This window comes from Naegleria lovaniensis (assembly GCF_003324165.1).
Source record: "Naegleria lovaniensis strain ATCC 30569 chromosome Unknown tig045, whole genome shotgun sequence".
NCBI classification, from domain to species: Eukaryota; Heterolobosea; class Eutetramitea; order Acrasida; family Naegleriidae; genus Naegleria; species Naegleria lovaniensis.
In genome coordinates, this window is record NW_025407867.1 from 208,799 (window position 1) to 229,488 (window position 20,690).

At 36.2% G+C, this 20,690-nt stretch overlaps 10 protein-coding genes across 10 annotated transcripts; 5 read left to right on the forward strand and 5 right to left on the reverse strand.

Moving 5' to 3' along the window:
- Positions 1 to 117: 117 nt before the first annotated feature.
- On the forward strand, positions 118 to 1,860 carry C9374_010783 (uncharacterized protein; the record flags this gene model as incomplete). The annotated part of the gene is made up of 1 exon (XM_044686365.1): positions 118 to 1,860. One exon carries the CDS (start codon positions 118 to 120, stop codon positions 1,858 to 1,860), a length of 1,743 nt encoding a protein of 580 aa, XP_044543673.1.
- A 73-nt stretch (positions 1,861 to 1,933) lies between these two features.
- C9374_010784 (uncharacterized protein) lies at positions 1,934 to 2,344 on the reverse strand (the record flags this gene model as incomplete). The annotated part of the gene is made up of 1 exon (XM_044686366.1): positions 1,934 to 2,344. One exon carries the CDS (start codon positions 2,342 to 2,344, stop codon positions 1,934 to 1,936), a length of 411 nt encoding a protein of 136 aa, XP_044543674.1.
- A 492-nt stretch (positions 2,345 to 2,836) lies between these two features.
- Positions 2,837 to 7,586, forward strand: C9374_010785 (uncharacterized protein; the record flags this gene model as incomplete). Its single annotated transcript, XM_044686367.1, has 7 exons — positions 2,837 to 3,110; positions 3,234 to 3,425; positions 3,492 to 3,747; positions 3,867 to 4,501; positions 4,556 to 5,009; positions 5,068 to 5,124; positions 5,174 to 7,586. 7 exons carry the CDS (start codon positions 2,837 to 2,839, stop codon positions 7,584 to 7,586), a joined length of 4,281 nt encoding a protein of 1,426 aa, XP_044543675.1.
- Positions 7,587 to 7,653: 67 nt separating this feature from the next.
- C9374_010786 (uncharacterized protein) lies at positions 7,654 to 8,475 on the reverse strand (the record flags this gene model as incomplete). Its single annotated transcript, XM_044686368.1, has 1 exon — positions 7,654 to 8,475. The coding sequence occupies one exon, from the start codon at positions 8,473 to 8,475 to the stop codon at positions 7,654 to 7,656; it is 822 nt and encodes a 273-aa protein (XP_044543676.1).
- Positions 8,476 to 8,745: 270 nt separating this feature from the next.
- On the reverse strand, positions 8,746 to 12,443 carry C9374_010787 (uncharacterized protein; the record flags this gene model as incomplete). Its single annotated transcript, XM_044686369.1, has 3 exons — positions 8,746 to 9,103; positions 9,203 to 9,267; positions 9,330 to 12,443. 3 exons carry the CDS (start codon positions 12,441 to 12,443, stop codon positions 8,746 to 8,748), a joined length of 3,537 nt encoding a protein of 1,178 aa, XP_044543677.1.
- A 174-nt stretch (positions 12,444 to 12,617) lies between these two features.
- On the reverse strand, positions 12,618 to 13,703 carry C9374_010788 (uncharacterized protein; the record flags this gene model as incomplete). Its single annotated transcript, XM_044686370.1, has 1 exon — positions 12,618 to 13,703. One exon carries the CDS (start codon positions 13,701 to 13,703, stop codon positions 12,618 to 12,620), a length of 1,086 nt encoding a protein of 361 aa, XP_044543678.1.
- A 170-nt stretch (positions 13,704 to 13,873) lies between these two features.
- C9374_010789 (uncharacterized protein) lies at positions 13,874 to 15,361 on the reverse strand (the record flags this gene model as incomplete). The annotated part of the gene is made up of 1 exon (XM_044686371.1): positions 13,874 to 15,361. One exon carries the CDS (start codon positions 15,359 to 15,361, stop codon positions 13,874 to 13,876), a length of 1,488 nt encoding a protein of 495 aa, XP_044543679.1.
- A 664-nt stretch (positions 15,362 to 16,025) lies between these two features.
- On the forward strand, positions 16,026 to 16,703 carry C9374_010790 (uncharacterized protein; the record flags this gene model as incomplete). The annotated part of the gene is made up of 1 exon (XM_044686373.1): positions 16,026 to 16,703. One exon carries the CDS (start codon positions 16,026 to 16,028, stop codon positions 16,701 to 16,703), a length of 678 nt encoding a protein of 225 aa, XP_044543680.1.
- Positions 16,704 to 16,901: 198 nt separating this feature from the next.
- C9374_010791 (uncharacterized protein) lies at positions 16,902 to 18,269 on the forward strand (the record flags this gene model as incomplete). The annotated part of the gene is made up of 1 exon (XM_044686374.1): positions 16,902 to 18,269. One exon carries the CDS (start codon positions 16,902 to 16,904, stop codon positions 18,267 to 18,269), a length of 1,368 nt encoding a protein of 455 aa, XP_044543681.1.
- Positions 18,270 to 18,576: 307 nt separating this feature from the next.
- Positions 18,577 to 20,631, forward strand: C9374_010792 (uncharacterized protein; the record flags this gene model as incomplete). Its single annotated transcript, XM_044686375.1, has 4 exons — positions 18,577 to 19,409; positions 19,644 to 19,799; positions 19,924 to 20,273; positions 20,390 to 20,631. The coding sequence occupies 4 exons, from the start codon at positions 18,577 to 18,579 to the stop codon at positions 20,629 to 20,631; spliced, it is 1,581 nt and encodes a 526-aa protein (XP_044543682.1).
- Between the last annotated feature and the right edge of the window lie 59 nt (positions 20,632 to 20,690).

Below are 20,690 nucleotides of genomic sequence, written 5' to 3' on the forward strand. Positions count from 1 at the left end.
TCAGTGAGGCTTTGAAAAGAGAACTGGTTCGTGAGGGAACGATAAGCCTTTAGGATCACTTCTATTTTGCCCTAACTTTGTTATTAGCCAAAAAACAAACCAACATCGTTGTTGTCCATGCACTCATCAACGAGAGCTAACGTTCACGTTGCAACAGTACTGTTGAGTGGTGATTTAATAGTTTTTGGTGTAGTTCCCTATCTAAATCAAAACGATTACATACGGCTTGCTGGTGTTTGTTCGGAATGGAGAAGGGCTATTCTGTGGGCAGCGTCTTCCACTCTTTTACCAACCACAACAACTCCCATTCATGACAAAGTCTATAGCAATAGACTTCGACGTGAGAAGTTTCTACAAAAGATTAAGGGAAGGCATCATGATATGTTTCAATTATTTTCCAAGTTTGAATTTAGAGATTGTCAATTGATGAACGCACATTTCAAAACAATGTTTCATTCTCAGACCATTTCTTCCATTCAACTGAATAACACTAATTTTGTTTCAAGTAGTATTCTACCAAGCCATGTGGATTTGAAAACGTTGAAAGATTTACATCTTGTCAATATTACATTGTCCACGAGTGATGTTCAAAACATTGCGCGTGGATTACGCCATTTCAACAAATTAACCCTCACCAATAATGGAATGGATCATCGAGGCGTTTCACTATTATTACAAGGGAATTATTGCAATCTTGTTTCGTTCAAGATTTTTAATCCAATTGGATGTGAAGGGGTGACTGAATTACTGAACTCGGAGGTTATTTCACAATTGAAAGAATTATTCATTGGGAATTTGAAATCTGATGAACAGAAAGGCGTGTCCAATATTGTTCACAACTCGGTACATTCCAGAGACCTTGCAAAGTTAGAATCTCTGGAATTGTTATTCACACGTTTAGATCCCACAAGCTTCAACAGTATTTTGAAACGAGCTACTAATTTGAAATATTTGGGATGTAAATCTCCATTAAGCCCTGAATATTCCTCTAAAACCATCGACTACACACTTATTTCACAAATGCATTCCATAGAGAGCATTTCTTTCTTTGGGAGCGCCTCACGAACAATTTCTCACCAAATAATTTCACATCTGAACCATCACCCTAACTTGAATCGAATTGATTTCTTGTCATTGACACACTCACAACCATTGCAGGAGCTATGTAAGGGCAACAATGATTTGAAATTTTTCAGAGCATACCTTGATATCACACGAGCAGAGGACCTCAAAACTTTGTTCACAAGATTTCAAAATATCACAACTCTCATTTTAGGAAGGTGTAATCTGAACAATGAATGTTTGAAATCCATATCTCTTCTTTGCAATGTCATTGACTTGGATGTTAGTGAAAATGTATTTGATTCAGAGGGCGTGAAATATTTATGCCAAATGAAAAGTTTGGAGCGTATCAATATGGATTCATGTCAAAATTTATGTGACCGAACATTGCAATACATTTCGAAAGGAAATTTAATTCGTTTGAACTATTTGAGTTTGTATCATACACCAATCACAGATCGAGGATTGATATTTCTGTCTGAATCTCGTTCTCTACCATCACTTTCACTGTTAGATATTGGATTGACTCAGATTGGAGATGAAGGCCTTGTTGCTCTTTCAAAGGGCGTTTTAAAGGATCAAATTAAGGATCTCTATTTGCATTACACAAAGACTGGATTTCAAGGACTGTCTCGAGTTTTGACCGATTTGAAAAATTTGAAATGTCTTTGTTTCATGGAGACCAATTGCCGATGGATGTGTTTGATGACCATCAAATTGCTTGCTTCTTTCAAAAAGGTAACAATTTCAAAAAACTTTTTAGATTGTGATTTCATTTTGAATAAGGTGGTGATGTGATTTTATGTTACAACTCTGTATATGTTCCAAATGATTGTTCGGTCAACGATAGCTATGAATCAATTGTTTTCACTTAAAACGTGCCATAGCTATTGAATTCCATCAAAAACACTCCATCCACACCAACAAAATAAAAACCATCCGCAAATCCACCTCCCCATGTATTCATTCCTTCATCATAACGGAATATTTTGAGAGAGCGAGATCCAATTTCCGAACTGGCCTGCTTACACAATTCAATAATTTTACAAAGGGTTGGATCGCTGATTTGTCCCGAACTATGATCCACAGGTTCAAAAGTACCATACTCAAATAATCGACCTACTATTCTTCCAATATTTTGTTTATTGATCTCACTCTCGGAAGGATTAGAAATTGATGAAAGATCAAACAATTTGGTGGTGTTCTTTTCCAAGCCTCGAGCAGAAGCGACGATGGGATTTGCTTGCTCAATGATGGCCAAATGACTCAGCAAGGCGGACATGATGATTTTGGCTTTTTTTTTGCGTGAACTTGGTTTCAAGGGACTTGAGTTTTTACCTCAACGTTCATGAATTGAGTTTTTGCAAACCTGAGATAAGGCTGTTCCATTCTCATTTTCAAAGGTATTGAAAGTTTTCGTAAATCCTTTTAAGAACATGTCTGAGATGAACATGCTAAAAGTTGAATCTCATTACAATAACGGACGAGCGGTCATAATTGAACAGCCACAATTTCATGTGTCATTGCCAACTGGAATCGTCGTCCAATCATTCGTTAAACAAACTTCCAATTTTTTCATGACGCATCCAGCAGATGTCTGAGGAGCTAAATCCATCGCCAACAAACTTAAAAATTGAGTGAACCACCAAACATGACCATACCGCACACACAGTTTTTGCTTGTTGCTGCTTTTGTTCTATTCACTCAGCTTCTTCATATATATCCATGTGTGTCCTTGTCGCCGCAATACAAGACCACAACTCTGGCTGGAAGCATGTTCCTGGACACAATTTCAGACGATTATGCATTGAGTGAATATGTCCCATTGAGTCAACCCAGTGCTGCAGTCATGAATGAAAAGAATGAATTATTTGTTGCAGACACCATTCATCATGTCATTCGTGTCTTATATCCAAATTCAACCTCGAGGGTCTATGCTGGTTTAGGAACAGCAGGATTCAATGGAGATGGCATGCATGCATTACTCACTCAATTCCACACTCCAATAGGTTTAAGTTTAACTCCGAATGGAGATTTATATGTGGCTGGTAAGTTTGAACGAGTTCATCTTTTGGTCATCAAATTATCATCAATGTATTTTAACATTAATAATATTAACAACTAAAAAATGTGATCGTGATGATGATGAAAATCAATCTCACTTTTTGTAGATTCGGGTAATGGAAGGGTAAGAAAGATATCAGCCTCTACTCGGATAGTTACCACTCTAATTTCAAATCAAGAACTCTCTACACCGGTCGGAGTGTTTGCCATGATGAATGGAGATGTTTATGTAACGGACTCAACGAAAGGCTTAGTGAAACATTTCCATGCAACCACAGGAAAGGTTTCATTAGTAGCAGGTACGTGGTTAATGTTGATGATGATCACTGGCTATTTATTAATTTTCAATTCATACATGTTACAAGGAGGAGGATCGGTTGTTGTAGGTGGAGGTTTAGCAACAAGCATGAAGTTAATTTCTCCGTATGGAATTCACGTAACCCCACAAGGAGTGATTTTCATTACAGAATTGAGAAGTGGATATAGCGTGGTTTGGAAGATTGAAGGGCCTCAAATTGGAATGCAACAAATCATACAAGTTGCAGGTAACATCCAGGGCATGGGCACTAAAACTTTTTATGAAAACTCGCAACCCTGGGTGGCTTTTTTTTCTGCGCTCAAGTATGTTACTTCGTGTGTTAATGTAACTTTACGTGAATATTTCTTGTGTTTATTTTATTCGAAACATGAATCAATTTGCATGAAACTTGTTTGATCAAATTTATGATGGAAAATCTCAGAGGAATATTTGTGAGATCGAATGGTGACATTCTTGTTGCGGATTATGGATTGAATGCAGTTAGAACTATTTCAATAACAAATGGCATTGTCACAACCTTTGCAGGTGATGGTAGAAATGTAAATGACGGTGAAAATGTCATTCCAACCAAAGCCGCAATTAATCAACCTGCTTTTATTTATGAGCACTCAAACGGAGATGTTGTAATTACTGGAGCAGATCATGTGAAACTAGTTTCAAAATCTACCGGAACCATTTCAACAGTTTGGGGAAAGTACAATGATAATAATCGTTATGGTGACGGTCTAAGGTCCACTGCTTTGGGAGCTATCGTTTATCCAAATCATGTAGCTGTCTCAAAAGATAATGGTGAGATCTATTTTACAGACTCAAATGCTTCAACTATTAGAAAAATTTCACAAGATGGTATTCTGACAACCATTGCTGGAATTCCAAAGAAGACAGGGTACCCTGGCCTTGAGAATGTCAATGCGAGAGAAACGTTGCTGAGTGCACCTACATGTCTACACCGATACGAAAATGGTGAAATTCTTTTTTGTGATGCGGGTTCACGGTTAAGAAGGATTCAGCTCAATGGAAATGTTACTACTGTCTTCTATTCTCAAGTTACTGCAGGTGCGTAGTTATTTACTGTTTTCCAATATCAATAACATTAACTTCAAACATTAGTTTTTCCGACAGGTCAAAGCTCAACAACAGGTTTCATCTATTGTGCAAATTCAGCATTCATATTTAAAATCAACGCAACAACATCAAGCATGACCATTGTTTACAACTTTGCAGGAAACACCGAACAAAGTACGAAATCATTTCATGTGGTTGATGCTTTAACTGATGGCCCAATCCTCTATTTTGCTGAATATGGAACGAATTCCATATTCAAATATTTCGAGAATAATTCAACAAAAATTTTACTTTATAATGGAACGAATGATCTGTCAATTAGCAGTATTGCAGTTCAGAATGATACTCTTTATTTTGTTCATGGAAGTTCGACCATTCGGGCATTGTCACTTCGAGATGGTTCAGTTCGTATTATTGCTGGAATTGCACCAGATAGCAATGGAAATGAATTTGCGGGTTATAACGGTGATGGATTGAAAGCAACTGAATCATTAATTAGGTATGTCATGATTACATAGAATTTTTTATTCAAAAAGTTAACTTGTGTCAATTTAAAGCACTCCTACAAGTCTATTCCTCACAGCACAGGGAGAAATTTATTTTGTTGAACAAACGTACGTTGTTTTTATATGGCAGTAAAATGATTAGCTAACAATGTAACAGAGTTCGAATTAGAAAGATATCTGTGGATGGTATTTTGTCAACAGTGGCCGGTAGATTTCAATACGATGCATCATCCAAAGCTCCTCAATCAGCCGATTCTACATATCTCAATACCATTAACTCCATTTCCTTTGTTAAAAACAAAGACTCTAAAAGTGGAGGAGACATTTGGATTCATTCAGTTGACTCATTTTACAACTCCTATTTGTTAAGCAAGGTTGACATCAAGAACGGATACCTTTCTCGCTTATCAGGTTTCAGGATCTATGTGAATGGAGTGAATGCATTTGAAGGTCTTTTGAAGAACGTCCTTGTCACTGGTTTGGTGTCTACATGTGGATTTTCGAATGGAGACGTCATTATTGCAGCAAGACAATACCACGTGCTGTACAAATATGTAGCCGCCACTGGATTGGTTTCAATTATCGCAGGAACCTTTATACAGTCTAGCTCACCACCAACGGAAGGTCTTGCATCTCAGTCGTTGCTTGCTTCTCCAAGAGTCCCAATGTGCTTTGATAATGGAGATATACTCTTCATTCAAGGCGCACTTGGAATGTCAAGAATTTCGAAATATATAGCTGCCACTGAGAGCATTGTATTTTTGGCAAACGTTACAGCAATCGTGAATGGAGCTGCCATTTCGCCTTTCACAGGTGACTTGTATTTTGTAGAACAAACAACAAGTACTGTGAAAATGAAAAATTTTACTAGTGGAGAAATTTCTATCATTGCTGGTAACGGGTACTCTGGTTACAATGGAGAAGATGTATTGGCAACAGAGGCGAGCCTTAGAAATCCACAATCGTTAGTATTTCTAAAGAATGGAGATTTAGTGATCTCTGATTCTGGAAATGGGTTGATTCGTAAAGTATCCAAAGAAACTAAACGAATTGTAACCATTGGAGGAATGATTCCAGGATCAGAGACATGCAACTATAATGGAGATGGACGGTTATCTACACAAACTTGTGCAGGACTTCCAACCACGATCGTATCTGGAGACAATGGCGAACTGTATTATGCTGATCAAACATTTGGTCTCGTTCGAAAAATGATTCCATTTTGTGAAGGAAACAGAACACTTGATAATGAAACCTTTTTAGAATGTATTTGTTTGAATGGATGGAGTGGATCGAATTGTGAAATTCCATCTTGCAATGGAACTTGGGCCAACGATATTCGAGTATGTTCTGGAAATGGTCAATGTAAATCGTTGGATTCGTGTCAATGCCAAAATGGATTTGAAGGATCACTGTGTGAAAGAACATCCTTTCGCCAAAATACTGATGCAATTATTATTGGTGTGGTGGTTGGTGTTGGAGGTTGTCTCATTCTTTCAGCACTTGTCATTGTTGTGATTGTCATTGCATGGTACTTGTCTTTGCGAAGAGGAAAAAACAGCAAGAATTCAGAAGTGAATATTGAAAATGGAAACAAGGGAATTTCTCATATTTCTACATTGAATAGTGTCGAGTTGGAAACAAATTTTTCCTCTTCAGACTTTCCTTCCGATGCAAGTGTCTCATTCACACCTCTCATGACAGAGAATGGTTCTGGAACTGTATCAGCAGAGGCACGAGGACAAGCGATAGATCCATTCTCTCGTTATCAAAATATTGTGAAGATTGGTCAAGGAGCATTTGGTTCAGTTTTTAAAGCGAATGATACAAAATATGGAAACAAAGCGAAAGCTGTCAAAGTCATGAAATTTTCATCGATGAGTGAATTGAATAGTATCATGAAAGAAGGAATTCAATTGATGAACATTCGACATGACAATATTTTGAAAGTGAATGATATTTTCTTGTCCAAAGATCAACTTTTGTGTCTCGATATGGATTATTATGAGAAAGGAGACTTGAACAAATTTACCACATTAGCACCTGGTCATGCAGTGGAATGTAATGAAAAGATTGTGAAACAAGTGATTTATCAAATTTGTACTGCATTGGTCTATGTTCATGGAACATTGAACATTATTCACAGAGATATCAAACCTTCAAATATTTTCATTCAGAGTTTTGATGAAAAGAAACAACAGATTCGTGTTGTTTTAGCTGATTTTGGTCTCGCAAAAGGAAATCAAGGATCTGAAGCACAAAGTTATGCAGGCACTCCATTATATATGAGTCCTGAAATTGGATTGGGAAGCAAATATTATGCAAATACGGATGTGTATTCATTGGGTGTGACTGTTTATCAAATGATGACCAAAGATACAGCCACTTCCATCAGTCACTTATTATTAACCAAAGAACCCTCAGTTTCCAAACAAATATTGAAAAACAAAATACTGGAAAATGATTATTCAGAAGAATTGGCCAATATTGTACTCCAAATGTTGGAGAAGGAAAGTGTGACGAGACCCAATGCTCAAGATATCTTGTCGTTACCTTATTTTAACAAGTGAAAAATTCGTGATTCGATAGAACAATTCATAACGTTTTGAAATACATTGAGTCAACATTTGTGGAATTTCAAAAATCACTTCCATCTGAATATTTCAATCGTCCATTCACAAACAACACTCGTTTTCGATAATTTTCAGACCATTGACTTTGATCATTCTTATAACAATGCAAAAATATTGCAGCACCGTTTACAATACCACCAATTCCACAACACGCCACAAGTGAGATTGCAATTAATACACATCCAACGATATTCGTCAAGAGTCCAATAATAATTGTCACGACCAAGTAATTGGTATATTTGGAAGCTTGTTGTTCATACAACGTATCATTAAGAAATGGTAAAATAGAAACTGGAGATGTGAAAATGTTTTGATCTTGCCTTAAATAACAAGTCGTGACATTTGACCAAAGGGTCGAATTGAAATTTTTGGGAGGAGATGGTGGTGGAATGGAATACAGAGGTTGCGAAAGGGTGAGAACTGTTCGAATGGAATAATTTTGAAAATTATTGTATTCATTCGTTATTGTTTGTGAATGAATATTGGAAGAACAATTTACGTATGAGGGCCCTCGAAATGCAACATCTTGATCACACAACAATAACAAGGAAACATTGGCTTGGCAGGATGCATACCGAGTACAATAAATTCCCAAGCACATCTGTAAATTTTGACAATTGACACGCCAATCATGAACCACACACGGTACTCCAATACTAATATTCGTGATCATGGTGTCGGGATTGGGTGAAGAAACATGTTTAATGACCGCATAGGAGATGGTCGATGAAATGGCACCCAACTCCATCAAAACAGAGAATAAGAAGAAGGAAACGATGAAAATATATTTGAAAGTTATTTTCGTGGTGGTGGAATTATTGGTCATGTGATGTTTAGTAAAAGCGATGTGAAATCATTTTTTTTGTAAACGATTTTGAATGTGAAACGGACAATTTATTAATGATACGACAAAGCGTCCGTAGGTCGTACTGTTTTCAGTTCTCATTGAAATGGAATCCAAAGAAAACTTTCTTGAGGTTAATATTTGATAAAATTTTGTGTTGTGTGTATTGGGATTGTCTAAGTAACCTGTGCTCTAGTGTAGCATTACAGAAAATATTCTCCAATCATTAATGTCATGTAACAAGTCATTCAATTACATGTCACTAGTCTCTCCTCCAATCAAACTCATAAGGCGATGAATCACATCTGCAAAGGTAGGTCTTTCTTGATGATTGGCATTCCAACATTCTCTCATTAATTGAATGTATTTGCTACAAATTTCACACAACCTTTCCAACGACATGGTCTCAACAACATCTTTTCCATGAAATGTCAAAATCCATTTTCGTACTTGTTCTTGTTCATTCGAATCGAATGGTAAAAGTGGTCGTTCTCCTTTCAGTACTTTTGAAAGTGCATTGAAAGATGACATGTCATGATTTTGTGTTGTCGTCATTGGAAACTTTTTTGAATTCGAATAAAGATAGGGTGTTTCTTCAAAAAAGAGTTCCCTATGGATATAGGAAGAACCAAAAAAATTAATGAAATTGGCCATGATGAGTGTGTGATTGTGAATTAGGTTGTGGATTTTGGAAAATAGTCATACGTACCACATGATAATTCCAAAACTGTAAACATCTGTTTTTTGATTGTAATTACTGCCACCAATCATTTCCTTAATAAAAAAACAAAAAATTTTAGAGTCCTATGGACACTTTTGAGTATATATATACTTACATTGGACATGTAAAATAACGTTCCCACATTCATGGTCACTGTATCATCAAGTGACGTGTTGCAATTCCACGTTCGACTCAATCCAAAATCACAAATTTTTGCCTTCCTATTGTGATCAAGTAAAATATTTGCTGGTTTCAAATCTCGATGAATCACTCCATGTGGTTTCATGGAATGTAAATAATTCATTCCTCTTGCAATTCCAAGTAAAATATCAATTTTACCAAATATGGATAAATAGTGTGCGCCGGTTCGTAATTGATAAATCAATTGTGCCAAACTTCCCTTTTCCATAAACTCCACAACCATATACTTTTTAGAACCCGCTAAAATTACTCCAAAAAATTGAATAATATTTGGATGACGAATGGAGGAAAGTAATGAAGCTTCTTTTTCAAATTCTTCTTCCTCTTGTTCGAAAGGATGATTTTCGGCAAATTGTTTTAGAGTTTTCATGGCCACCAATGTTCCATTCCATGAAGCCAAATAAACCGTTCCATTGGCTCCCTCTGCAATTCTTCGAATGAGTTTGACTTGATCAATGGAAATGATCCAACTTAAATGTTTCTTCTTTTGTGTGGAATGTGACAATTGATTAATTAATAAACTTGTTTTTTCATGATACGTGTCGTCTTCTCGTTCGTTGTTGTTCTGAATCTGACTCTTCTCATTGACCATCGTCTCTCCCTCAAGAATGACATGTTTTTCCAATAATTTCTTTTCCATTTGTTTCTCAGCATCTTCTTTTTGTTTCAATCGTTTCAATTTTCTCAACACACTTGTCAATACTTTCACTACTACAAATACACTCAAAACAAACAATGAAAACAGTGTGATGGAAACCACAGAGACCACTGGAATGATCACTCCAAAGGGTATTGGAGTAATTTGAATACATGAATAGGATCCTGCCACTGGAGACATCAATAATTGAAGAGAGGCATCCGAAGGACATGGTTGAATGTTAATGAATAGCTCAATTTCATGAAAATTGTCCAATTGAAATACAGTTTGAATTGTGGAACGAACATCATGTGGTGAATATAATGAGAGTGTCAAGTTATGAATTTGCATATTTTTCACATTGTCTTGTCGTCGTTGATCACTGAGGAAAACATTGGAAGGACGTTTCAAGATAGAACTTAAGGATGACTCTAAAAACGAAATGGGTTCAGATTTGTTGTTCCATAAATGTAATTCTATCAAAGGAATGGATTGTCCCGGGTATATATACAAGGTAGGAGGGTTTTCACTCAAAGAGTCATGTGAGTGGATTCTTCCTTTAAAAACTGTGACATTTTCAGAGCTGTAATAAAGTACAAGTTCATACGTCATATTCTGAAAAGAGGTTCCAAAATTATTCCCAAAAGAAAGTGCTCGATTATTCACAAAACGAGTTCCTGATTGAATCTTTGAAATTTGAGTTAAAAAAGTGTAGGAAGAAATTGAATCTTCATCACGTTCCAAGTACCAACATCCACCTGCAAATCCAGCCGTGTTATTTTCACAATCAATACCATCGATCAAAAACTCATTGAACTCAAAATTATTGTCCAACGATCGACAAGTTTTCAAATAAATGGCACCTCCTTTTGAAAGTAATGCTCTGTTTTGTTGCATGAGTGAGAACCCAAAATCTATATTTTCAGTGATCGCGTAGATGGCACCTCCAGATTGCATGGTGGCTGTGTTTTGAATAAATTGGCTGTCTTGGATATTAATCGATTGGACATATCCAATATGAATGGCACATCCTCCTACGGCACATGTATTGTTCACAAATCGAGACTTACTCAACAGTGTTAGACTACTCGACGTTGCTTCTGAAGGGGTGCTCGTTCCCATGATACACGGGCCTTGTACATTATGTGAAAATACACTGTCGTACATATACAAGAGGAGGACTTTAGAAAATTGTACCAACACTCCATGATTGTGAGAAAATAGGCAATTGGTGAATTCTATAGAATAGCATGATGATATATCCATCATAACATTGTGAAGTAATTGGCATGAGCGGAATTCTGAATCATGCATTTTCACTTGCAACACTCCTTGAAGTAACATGTAGAATTGTGAATAATGAGCTGTAATACCGAAAAAAGAAGCATGATCTGAATAGGTGACACGTACTTGATTCTTTTCAGAAAATTGAACGTTTTGGAAAATAATTTCGTTGAAAAAGGTCAGCACAATTTCTGATCGAATAAATTCTGTGAATGTCACGTTTAAATTATTGTTCAGTCTATCGTATAAGGGAATGAGAGTTAGTTGAGAATCGATCAATTTTGAAAATTGAAAATCCATAAAAATTGGATCAACAGTCTTTATCTGACAAGTCAGAATCGAAACGTTATGAAAAGAGATGTGCGTTAACCCATCCATAAATAAGTTTGAATTTGAAATTTCAGTGTTTGTAAATATCATAGCATTTGGAAATTGAGGAAACGAAGGTGATGATGCATATATTTGAACGTGTGACACATTCGCTGCATGAAAATGTGTTTGTTGTGTAATAAGTCCGTCACTCATTACGAATGGCATTTTCTTTACATTGATATGAGACATGATCATTTGGTTCGTTTGAAGTTTTGAAAAGAGAGGTAAATCTTCACAATCAAAGGTGATCATGGAATCAAGATCGAATGATTCAATCACAATTTGATCAAATGTGATCGAACATGGAAGCCCACACTCTCCAGGTTGTCGAATTTTGCAAAGATTTTTTCCATATATGGCATTTCCATCAAGACCGGGCATTAATATTATTTTTCCTTCTAATTTTTCAATTTGTTTAGAATTAAATAATTGAACAATTAATTGTAAAGCTTCATCAACGGACGGACACGGAAATTCTTGAGTACAATTTGTTGTTGGTTGTTGTTGTTCTTCTTCCGAAGAGATTGAATGAAGCCATTTTTTCTGGTTGGTGTCTTGGGAAGTGTTGTAAAGTGGACGAACGTAAAAAGTCTTCAATGATGAGGTTGATGACAATTGACAGTTGGTGTCAAGAAAGCTGGACTTGGTCATGATGTTCATTGCTATAGTAACATGATGAATCAAGATGTACAAAATTATCATCCACATAGCTTCCGAACCACGACAAGATTTCATTTTTTATGGTTGCAAATAAACATTGCAAAAACCAATCTCGAGTGAAAGTCTGTGAGAGTAAAAATCTGTAGTGGCCAATCTTGAGAGAAGATATCACAGCCTTTGTGTGAGATTGCTTTAAGAAGTGACTGTGCACAATTCTTCGACTCGTTTGAATCATCAACAATATATGAATCACCGTTTGTTAATTGGATTGTGTATCAGATCCAAAGAAGTCAGATTCTTCAAATATTCACTCGTAGTGAGATATTTAAAACCTTCATTGCCAATTCTATTACTACCCAGATTCAAAGTAGTCAAATTCTTCAAACACTCACTCGCAGCAATATATTTGACACCTTCATTGCCAATTTGGTTGAATCCTAGATTTAAAGAAGTCAAATTCTTCAAACATTCGCTTGCAGAAATATATTTTACGCCTTCACAGCCAATTTCATTGTGTCTCAGATTCAAACAAGTCAAGTTATTAAAACATTCACTTGTAGAAATATACTTGACGCCTTCATTGCCAACTCTATTGTTGATTAGATTCAAAGAAGTCAAATTCTTCAAATATTCACTCGTAGCAATATGTTTGAAGCCTTCATTGTCAATTCTGTTGCTGACCAGATTCAAAGTAGTCAAATTCTTCAATCCTTCACTTGCGGCAATATATTTGACACCTTCATTGCCAATTCCATTGTCAAACAGATTTAAAAAAGTCAACTTCTTCAAAAATTCACTCGTAGCAATATATTGGATACCTTCATTGTCAATGCGATTGTATTTCAAATTTAAACAAGTCAAATTCTTCAAATAATCACTTGTAGAAATATATTTAACACCTTCATTACCAATACTATTGCTTTCCAGATTCAAAGAAATTAAATTCTTTAAACATTCACTCATAGCAATATCTTTCGCACCTTCATTGTCAATTTGATTGAAACTAAGGTCCAAAGAAGTTAAATTCGTCAAACATTCACAATTCCCCAAAAATTTGATTGATTCACGAACTTGTTTGAAGTGATTTGATTTGAATGCCAATGATAGCGGAATTTGAAATGATACTTGTCTCCATTGTTTTGAAATTTTCATACACACTCGAATGATCCATGATGATGGAAGGAAATGAAGAATTTCAAAAATAATATCATCAATGAACGGTGTATGGATGTTGGAACAGATCGGAGGAGAGGAATTGTTTGATTCAACAACAACAACACTTTCAACCGGTGATGAGATTGTACAACTCGGCTCACTACTGGTGCGTGTGATCATTTTTGGTATTTTTTTTTCAAATACTGTAACGCCTTTATTTAAATCAACAATTTGAACAAAACAAACAAATCGAACAAAGTGCTGATCTTGCAAGCAAACACTCAAAGAGTGAAAGCCAGGGGAAAGGACCCAACGTACACAAGGTGGGGAAGACCCAACACACAAGGTGCTCAAAAACTAATTCTATGAGTAGTAAGGAATCGAAGAAGAATATTTCTTGCTCCATTGATATCTCTGTCAAAAATTGAGCCACATGATGGACAACGAAACACTTCAGATGATCCAACCGTATAAACATGTCCACAACATGAGCAAGTTTTGGATGTATACGCTTCGTTGACAATATAAATGTGTGTCCACGGATGCTCTCTAGCTTTGTGAAGCAATCTTTGCTTGAATCTGTAATGTGACCAAGTCAACATTTTTCTTGCTGTCTTGCTATTAATTCTCCTATGGAGTTTCTTTACCATTTTCTGAGTCTCAAACGAAGGAAGTAAAATCACTTGGTAGTTTCGACACAGCCACAAACACAGTTTCTTGAGAAGATCATCCACAATATTTCTAATCTTTTGTTGAATTCTTCTTCCTGCTCTCTTGTACTTGTATCTTTTGCAATGTCTGACTTCTGGTTGAGACCACTTCGATTGCAACTTGTCATACGCGCAACACAATCTACCAATTCTTTCGGCACCTCCTGAGCCCCATTTGGTTGAATAACCATTCAAATCAAAGGTGGTCTGAAATGTTCTTACTCCTGGATCCAATGCTACAACTTGTCCTGAATGTTGAGGGGCTTGGTTCTCACCCCTAATGTCCAGTACTTGTGGAATACATAAATAATAATGGTTCAACTTGTTCTTAATAATGATGGAATCGTACTGAAGCTCCTCAGGCAAAGGTTTGGCACTCTTGATGTTCCTTATAAAAGAATACAGTCCAGTCTTTTTCTTCCAGTGCTTGCAATGTAGAACGAAATGATCTTTTCTGTCTTTCTTTCGCCTGAAACGGATCATGAACTTGTCAATCATTCCAGCTTTCTTCTTTTCAAAATTTGTTTTAAATGCAGTCAACAATTCATTAGCGGCAGCATCTCTTACGTCATAAGGAGTATTTACAACCCACTGATTTTCTGTCTGATAATTATCGTTGTTCACCACAAACGTTCTGAAATTCTTCTTATTTTTCTTGACACCTTTGGATTTGTTGGTGAATTCTAAACACTTGTTGTAGATCCAACGAGCAGTTCCCATCCACTGATTCAATGTTGTCCTTTCTTGTTCATTGGGGTAGAGACGAATTTTCAATGATTTGTCTGCTTGAAATTTTTGGGGCGTCTTTTGATTCTTCTTTGCCTTCTTGAGCTGAGGTGGCTTTTTAGAGTTATCAAAAGCCACATTTTCTGTTATAGAGTAATGAACATTGAGTGGAACATCAAACACTGGCTTTGATTCAATCACAGTGAATTGAGAAAATTTGAACCATCTGTCAGTGCATCCCTTGTTGTTGTACTGATTAAACTCATGAAAGGAATCTCTTGAACATGCCCAAAGTTCATCCGATACTTGTTGTGAGTACTCATCCCAGAATGGAATGATGCCGTGTGCAAGAGATGGATTAGTAGGAGGATGAGTAGGTTCATCCTCTCTACTTCTCTTCATTCGTTGAGATTAAGGTTGTTGTTGAGTTTTTTTTTGATAACCTCAACAAGAGTTGAAACTCTATCAGTATTGAAGGACTCATTTAATTGAAACTCTATCAATTTGAATAACTTGATTCATTCTTTTCGTCCGGACTGATCATGGAAAAGAGCAACTTAAAACCGTTAATAAAAACAAAACCTCCAAAACAAACAAGGTTATTAATAAACCTTGCGTCATCAGGACTGTGTTTTAGTGATGGTTTTTGAAAGAAATTGCTGTAATTGTTCATTTGGCTTCAACGGTTGAATCGACAGTAATTCAACAAATATCATTTCCAATAACAAGGCTCTTGTTGTTAAAATTGAATGAATGTTTCTCATCATTGGAAAACCTGTGTATTGAAGTTGAAACAAATTTATTGAAGTCATTTGCACACCAAATCCCTAGTTGGGACTTTAACTAATGACACAAGCGACTGGTCTTCCATCTTGTCAGAGCAGCAGAATTTGAGGCATCTGCCAACGAAGAGGGCTAACAGTTCTTGGATTTTAGTCCAATTCAGCGTGTAATTATACACGGTCTGGAAATCAGAGAAGAGATAATTTCACAGAAAATGGTTATTTTCTTGTTGCTCTTGCTCTTTGATTGAAATTTTTATTTTCTGTCTTGAAGTTCAAAAAAAATGCCAACTCAACCACTAACGAAAAAATCTCTTTCCCGTCATCAAAAACATGAAACAACATCGAGTGATGAGGATGAAGCACCGGAAATGGTACAAAGTAGCAAGGCTAAACTGGCTGTTGCAGCACTTGCAGAACAAGAATTGAGAAAACAAAGTGTTCGGGATAAGAAATTGAAAAAGTTAACGAAAAAATCGGAAAAACGAAAACATTCGGAAGAGCAAGAGGATGTGGTAGATGCGGAAGCATTACATGATACTACATCATCATCAACAAAAAAAAAGAAATTATTGGATACCGCTGTTTTGGATTTTCTAGTTCAACAAGATGAAAAACAAGAAGCAGCTTTGGAGTCATTAGCCTCTACAAAAACACCTCAAATTCAAGCAACCTTAGAGACGGCAGCACCCAAGAAATCACGTTCCAAGAGATTTGTAGATTTGAAATTGGAGGCCACACTTGCAAAGGAGAAGGTCGATCCATTTACTGTGAAAACTGAGGTCGATCCAGCCGTTTTGAAATTTTTACATTTAGAATTCTACAAGAAGAATCACAGGAAAGATACTGCAAAATTTGTCGATGCAAAGAGAAGCACTGTTGTACCAGCCTCAGACTTTTTTGGAAAACAACGATGGTTGACAGAGCAAGTGTTTCTCAATCCCTATGATTTACAACATTAAACGAGATATATTAAAAAAGAAAGGAATTATGTTTCAAAAATTGTGAAAAAGGTAAGAATTATACCATCTCCTTGTTGTCTCAATTAAAATGTTATTATTAATAAACAATAAAAAGTCCCAAACAAGTCTTCTTCAAAAAAGTTCGCGCACAAGGCTCACGATTCAGTTGATCAAAGAAAAAAATACCAGCAAACAAACATGCCCACACTCGTTCCGCTATGGTCGTTGTGTGATCACGGAGAGTTTCAAGTCATTCCTTTCAAAGAGGGAGGTTGTTCGGCGTGTGCAGCACAAGGATTAAAAAGATTTGATGCTGTAAAATCAGGAAATTTTAAATTTGTTACATTTGGAAAATCAAAGGCTTCATCTTCAAATTACCGAGGAGATGTTTTGTGGTGGTACAGCGAAAAGGATCATCAATCTACTACAAAGAAAAAGAAAAAGCCAACTTCAATTCCACAAGATGCGGAAGGAACCATCAAAGTATTAGATCAAAATGTAAAGCTTATTGACGAACATCGACTAACGGATATTATTGAAGTCACAGAAAGACACGAAAAACCTCACTTTTACTCGACATCATTGAATGAATTTTGGTCCATGATTTATCATTATGGCTCGATTGAAGAGTGTTTGAAACATGTTGAGGAAGCAGAGTGGGAAGGAAGTGATGATGACGAAGAAAGAGCCAGAAAAGATGCGTTTGCAGATTTATTTAGTTCAATGATGGGCGGTTATGGAGACAGCGATGAAGACGAATATTACGACGAGGATGAATATGACGATGAGGATGAATACTATGAAGATGATGACGACGATTATGATGAAGATGAATATGACGAGTATTATGACGAAGATGAGGACGAATACGACGAAGAGGAAGACGAGGAAGATGAGGAAGATGAAGAAATTGAAGATGACTTTGGCTATGACATTAGTCGTATGCACCCTGACGATAGAGCACACATGAGAAAGTTACTAAATCCACAGACCTATATGAAATCTCCAGAGAGTGATAGACCTTACAATCATCCAGAGTGGCTTAATTTCTTTTATCAAAACTCTGTGCTCAAAAATACCATGGATCGCACGAGCAGAAAATCCAGTACAGCACCCAAGCAAAAACAAAGTAAGAAGGATGCAGAGCAGGAACGTCAAAAAGCTGAAAAGGAATTGTTTGATTTACTCGAGAAGGAGGAGAAGGAAAAGAAGCAGAAACAAAAGCAGCAACAGCAACAACAGCAAACTTCCAAGAAAAATAAGAAGAATCAACAACAAGCAAAACAGAAAAACACTTCTCAACCATCACAAAAACAACAACCAAAGCAAGCTCAACAAAAATCGTCACCCCAAAAGGAACAACAAGCTCAACAACCTAAAACTTCACCGCAACAACCAACACAACAGCCACAACAACCTAAACAAACTCAACAACCAAAATCGTCACCCCAAAAGGAACAAGCTCAACAATCTCAGCAACAAAAATCTCAACACACTCAACAACAACAACAACCCAATAAGAATGTCCAGACAGGATCATCAAAAAAGAAGAAGAAAAAACATTAAATACTCGAATTGAAATAATTATTTTAAATTGTGTCAACCAAACAATTAAAATAAAACAAGAAAAAATTAACTGCAAATCTCAACAACCATCCATCAGTAAAAAAACCCCGATCAACTTATCAACTTGTGTGGAAGTTTCAGTTAAACACTACCTCTTCTAATAGTAATAATAATATAATTTTTAAATTGCTGGTGTGATTGTGTTGATTTTTGTACACGGATATCGCCACATAACAACAACACCACTCATCATCATAGATTTGCTTCACAACAACTCCTCATAAATCACAAAGAACAACAAATATTCATGGGACAACCACAAAGTAATGGACAAAACGCCACCCTTCTTACATGTGGCCACAACCACGGAGGTCAATGCATCACCGATGACTTTGTCGATGTCTTTCAACTACACAAAGTCAAACTCCCCTTTCCGGATTGGGTCGAAACAGGCAATTCTCTGACCCGAACCAAAGTCAAGAAAGCCATTCGTATCAAGAAAACAAGTTGTGGAGCCTCTCATTTACTTCTTCTCACGAACCGACTCAATGAAGTGTATGTGGTCGGAAAGAACACTGAATTCCAACTCGGACTCTCCCATAACAAACCCGTGAAGGATTTAACGAAATTGGATACGAATCGATTTTTGCAACGAGGAGAGAAGATTTATGATTTGTATGGAGGAACTCTGGTTTCATATATCATTGCAAGAAAAATCAATAATAGTAGTAGTAGTGATCATCCATCATCATCAGCAACATCCTCGGGTACATCAAATTTATCATCAAATGATTGCGGAGGAGATTCCATCTATTGGTGTGGTACTCCACCGTTACAGAATTTGTATGCTCATGCCTCTCATGTGAGTAGTGTAGGAGATGGTAGTCCTGGAATTATGGGTGGAACTACTAGCCTCAATAGTGGTTCTGCAACCTCTTCTACAATGACTTCCAATTTAGCCTCACCATCACCGGCTCAGCTCATTGCAAACGTTTCATTTACTCGCTGGACACCCGAAGAAGGATGGAAAAAGAATTTCAAAGTGAAGTGTTTTGATTGCTCCAAAGTTGGAGATGATCATTGTATTGTGGTGAATCAATTTAATCAGATTTTTGGAAGAGGATCGAATGCCTATCATCAGTATGTTTTTTAATATTTTATTGTATGATGAAAGGATGATTTTTAATGTGGATTATTGATTACCATGTGTTTGATTATTATTATTGAAATTATGAATTTTATTAATGAAATTAATGATAACGAAATTGATCACATTAATGACGAATTTATTGTATTATTTGCTCGTTTTGAAATTAATATTAATTGAATGAAATATATTTTCAAAACAAACCTGTACGCACATTTCATTGACAGATATGGACGAAATTTGGAAGGTCAAAGTTTTGCCAAGCTCACAGAAATTAAATTACGAGGCTATGAACACCAACCACCCAATGTGAAACTTGTTGCTTGTGGAGGCTATCACAGCGTGATTGTTTTACACAATAATGAATATTTTTGTTCTGGACTGTAAGTATTTTGTGAAAATATTCAGGTATAATTTTTGCAAATTATTACTGTTGCAACGCGTACATTTGTGATGAAAATTTCATTGTTATTGTGGAATTTCATTTTAAAAATTATTTAAAATTAGAAATTGTCATGGTCAACTAGGATATGATGTGGATTCAACAATTTTCGATTTTGCACAACCAAAAGATCTTCCTTTTGCAGGTCGAGAAATTACCAATGTTGCTCTTGGATTGTATCATACAGTAGTGGTTGTTGATCATTGTGACGTTTTTGTGTGCGGTGATGGACGATATGGCCAATTAGGAAATGGTGAAAACAAGTCTGTCAATTCGACTTTTATACGTCTGAAGCTTGAAGCCATTTCTCCAGTTACTGGAAATTATATCAAACACATTAATACTTTTGTGACAGGTTTATCATGTGGTCTCACCCATACAGTACTTATAACTAGTGATCGAAAGGTGTGGAGATGTATGTATTTTGTTGAGATGGTTTGTTTTAATTTTTAACCATTTTACCAAATGTTACTGAAATTCTTGGAAACGTCAATGCTTAATCTATTGCACTCAATTCTTTGTTTCACACAGGTGGAGGAAACGATTTTGGACAAATTTTCCTTCCTAATGAACTTCAGACATGCAGTTTTCGTGTTGTTTTTGAACCTCGATGTGAAATTAATCAAGTTTCTTGTGGAGGAAAATTCACTGCTCTCTATCTTCAAAAGAAGGTCAATTTTTACGAATACAATATTGTGAGACACATGAATATCTATCAAGACAAGCAAAATATGGCAGAATATTATGACCTGAGCATTCGATGTTTGAAATAATTAAAAGGTCAAAATTGGCTTTTCAACAATGTTCGTTCAATAATAATTTTCCGTTTCCT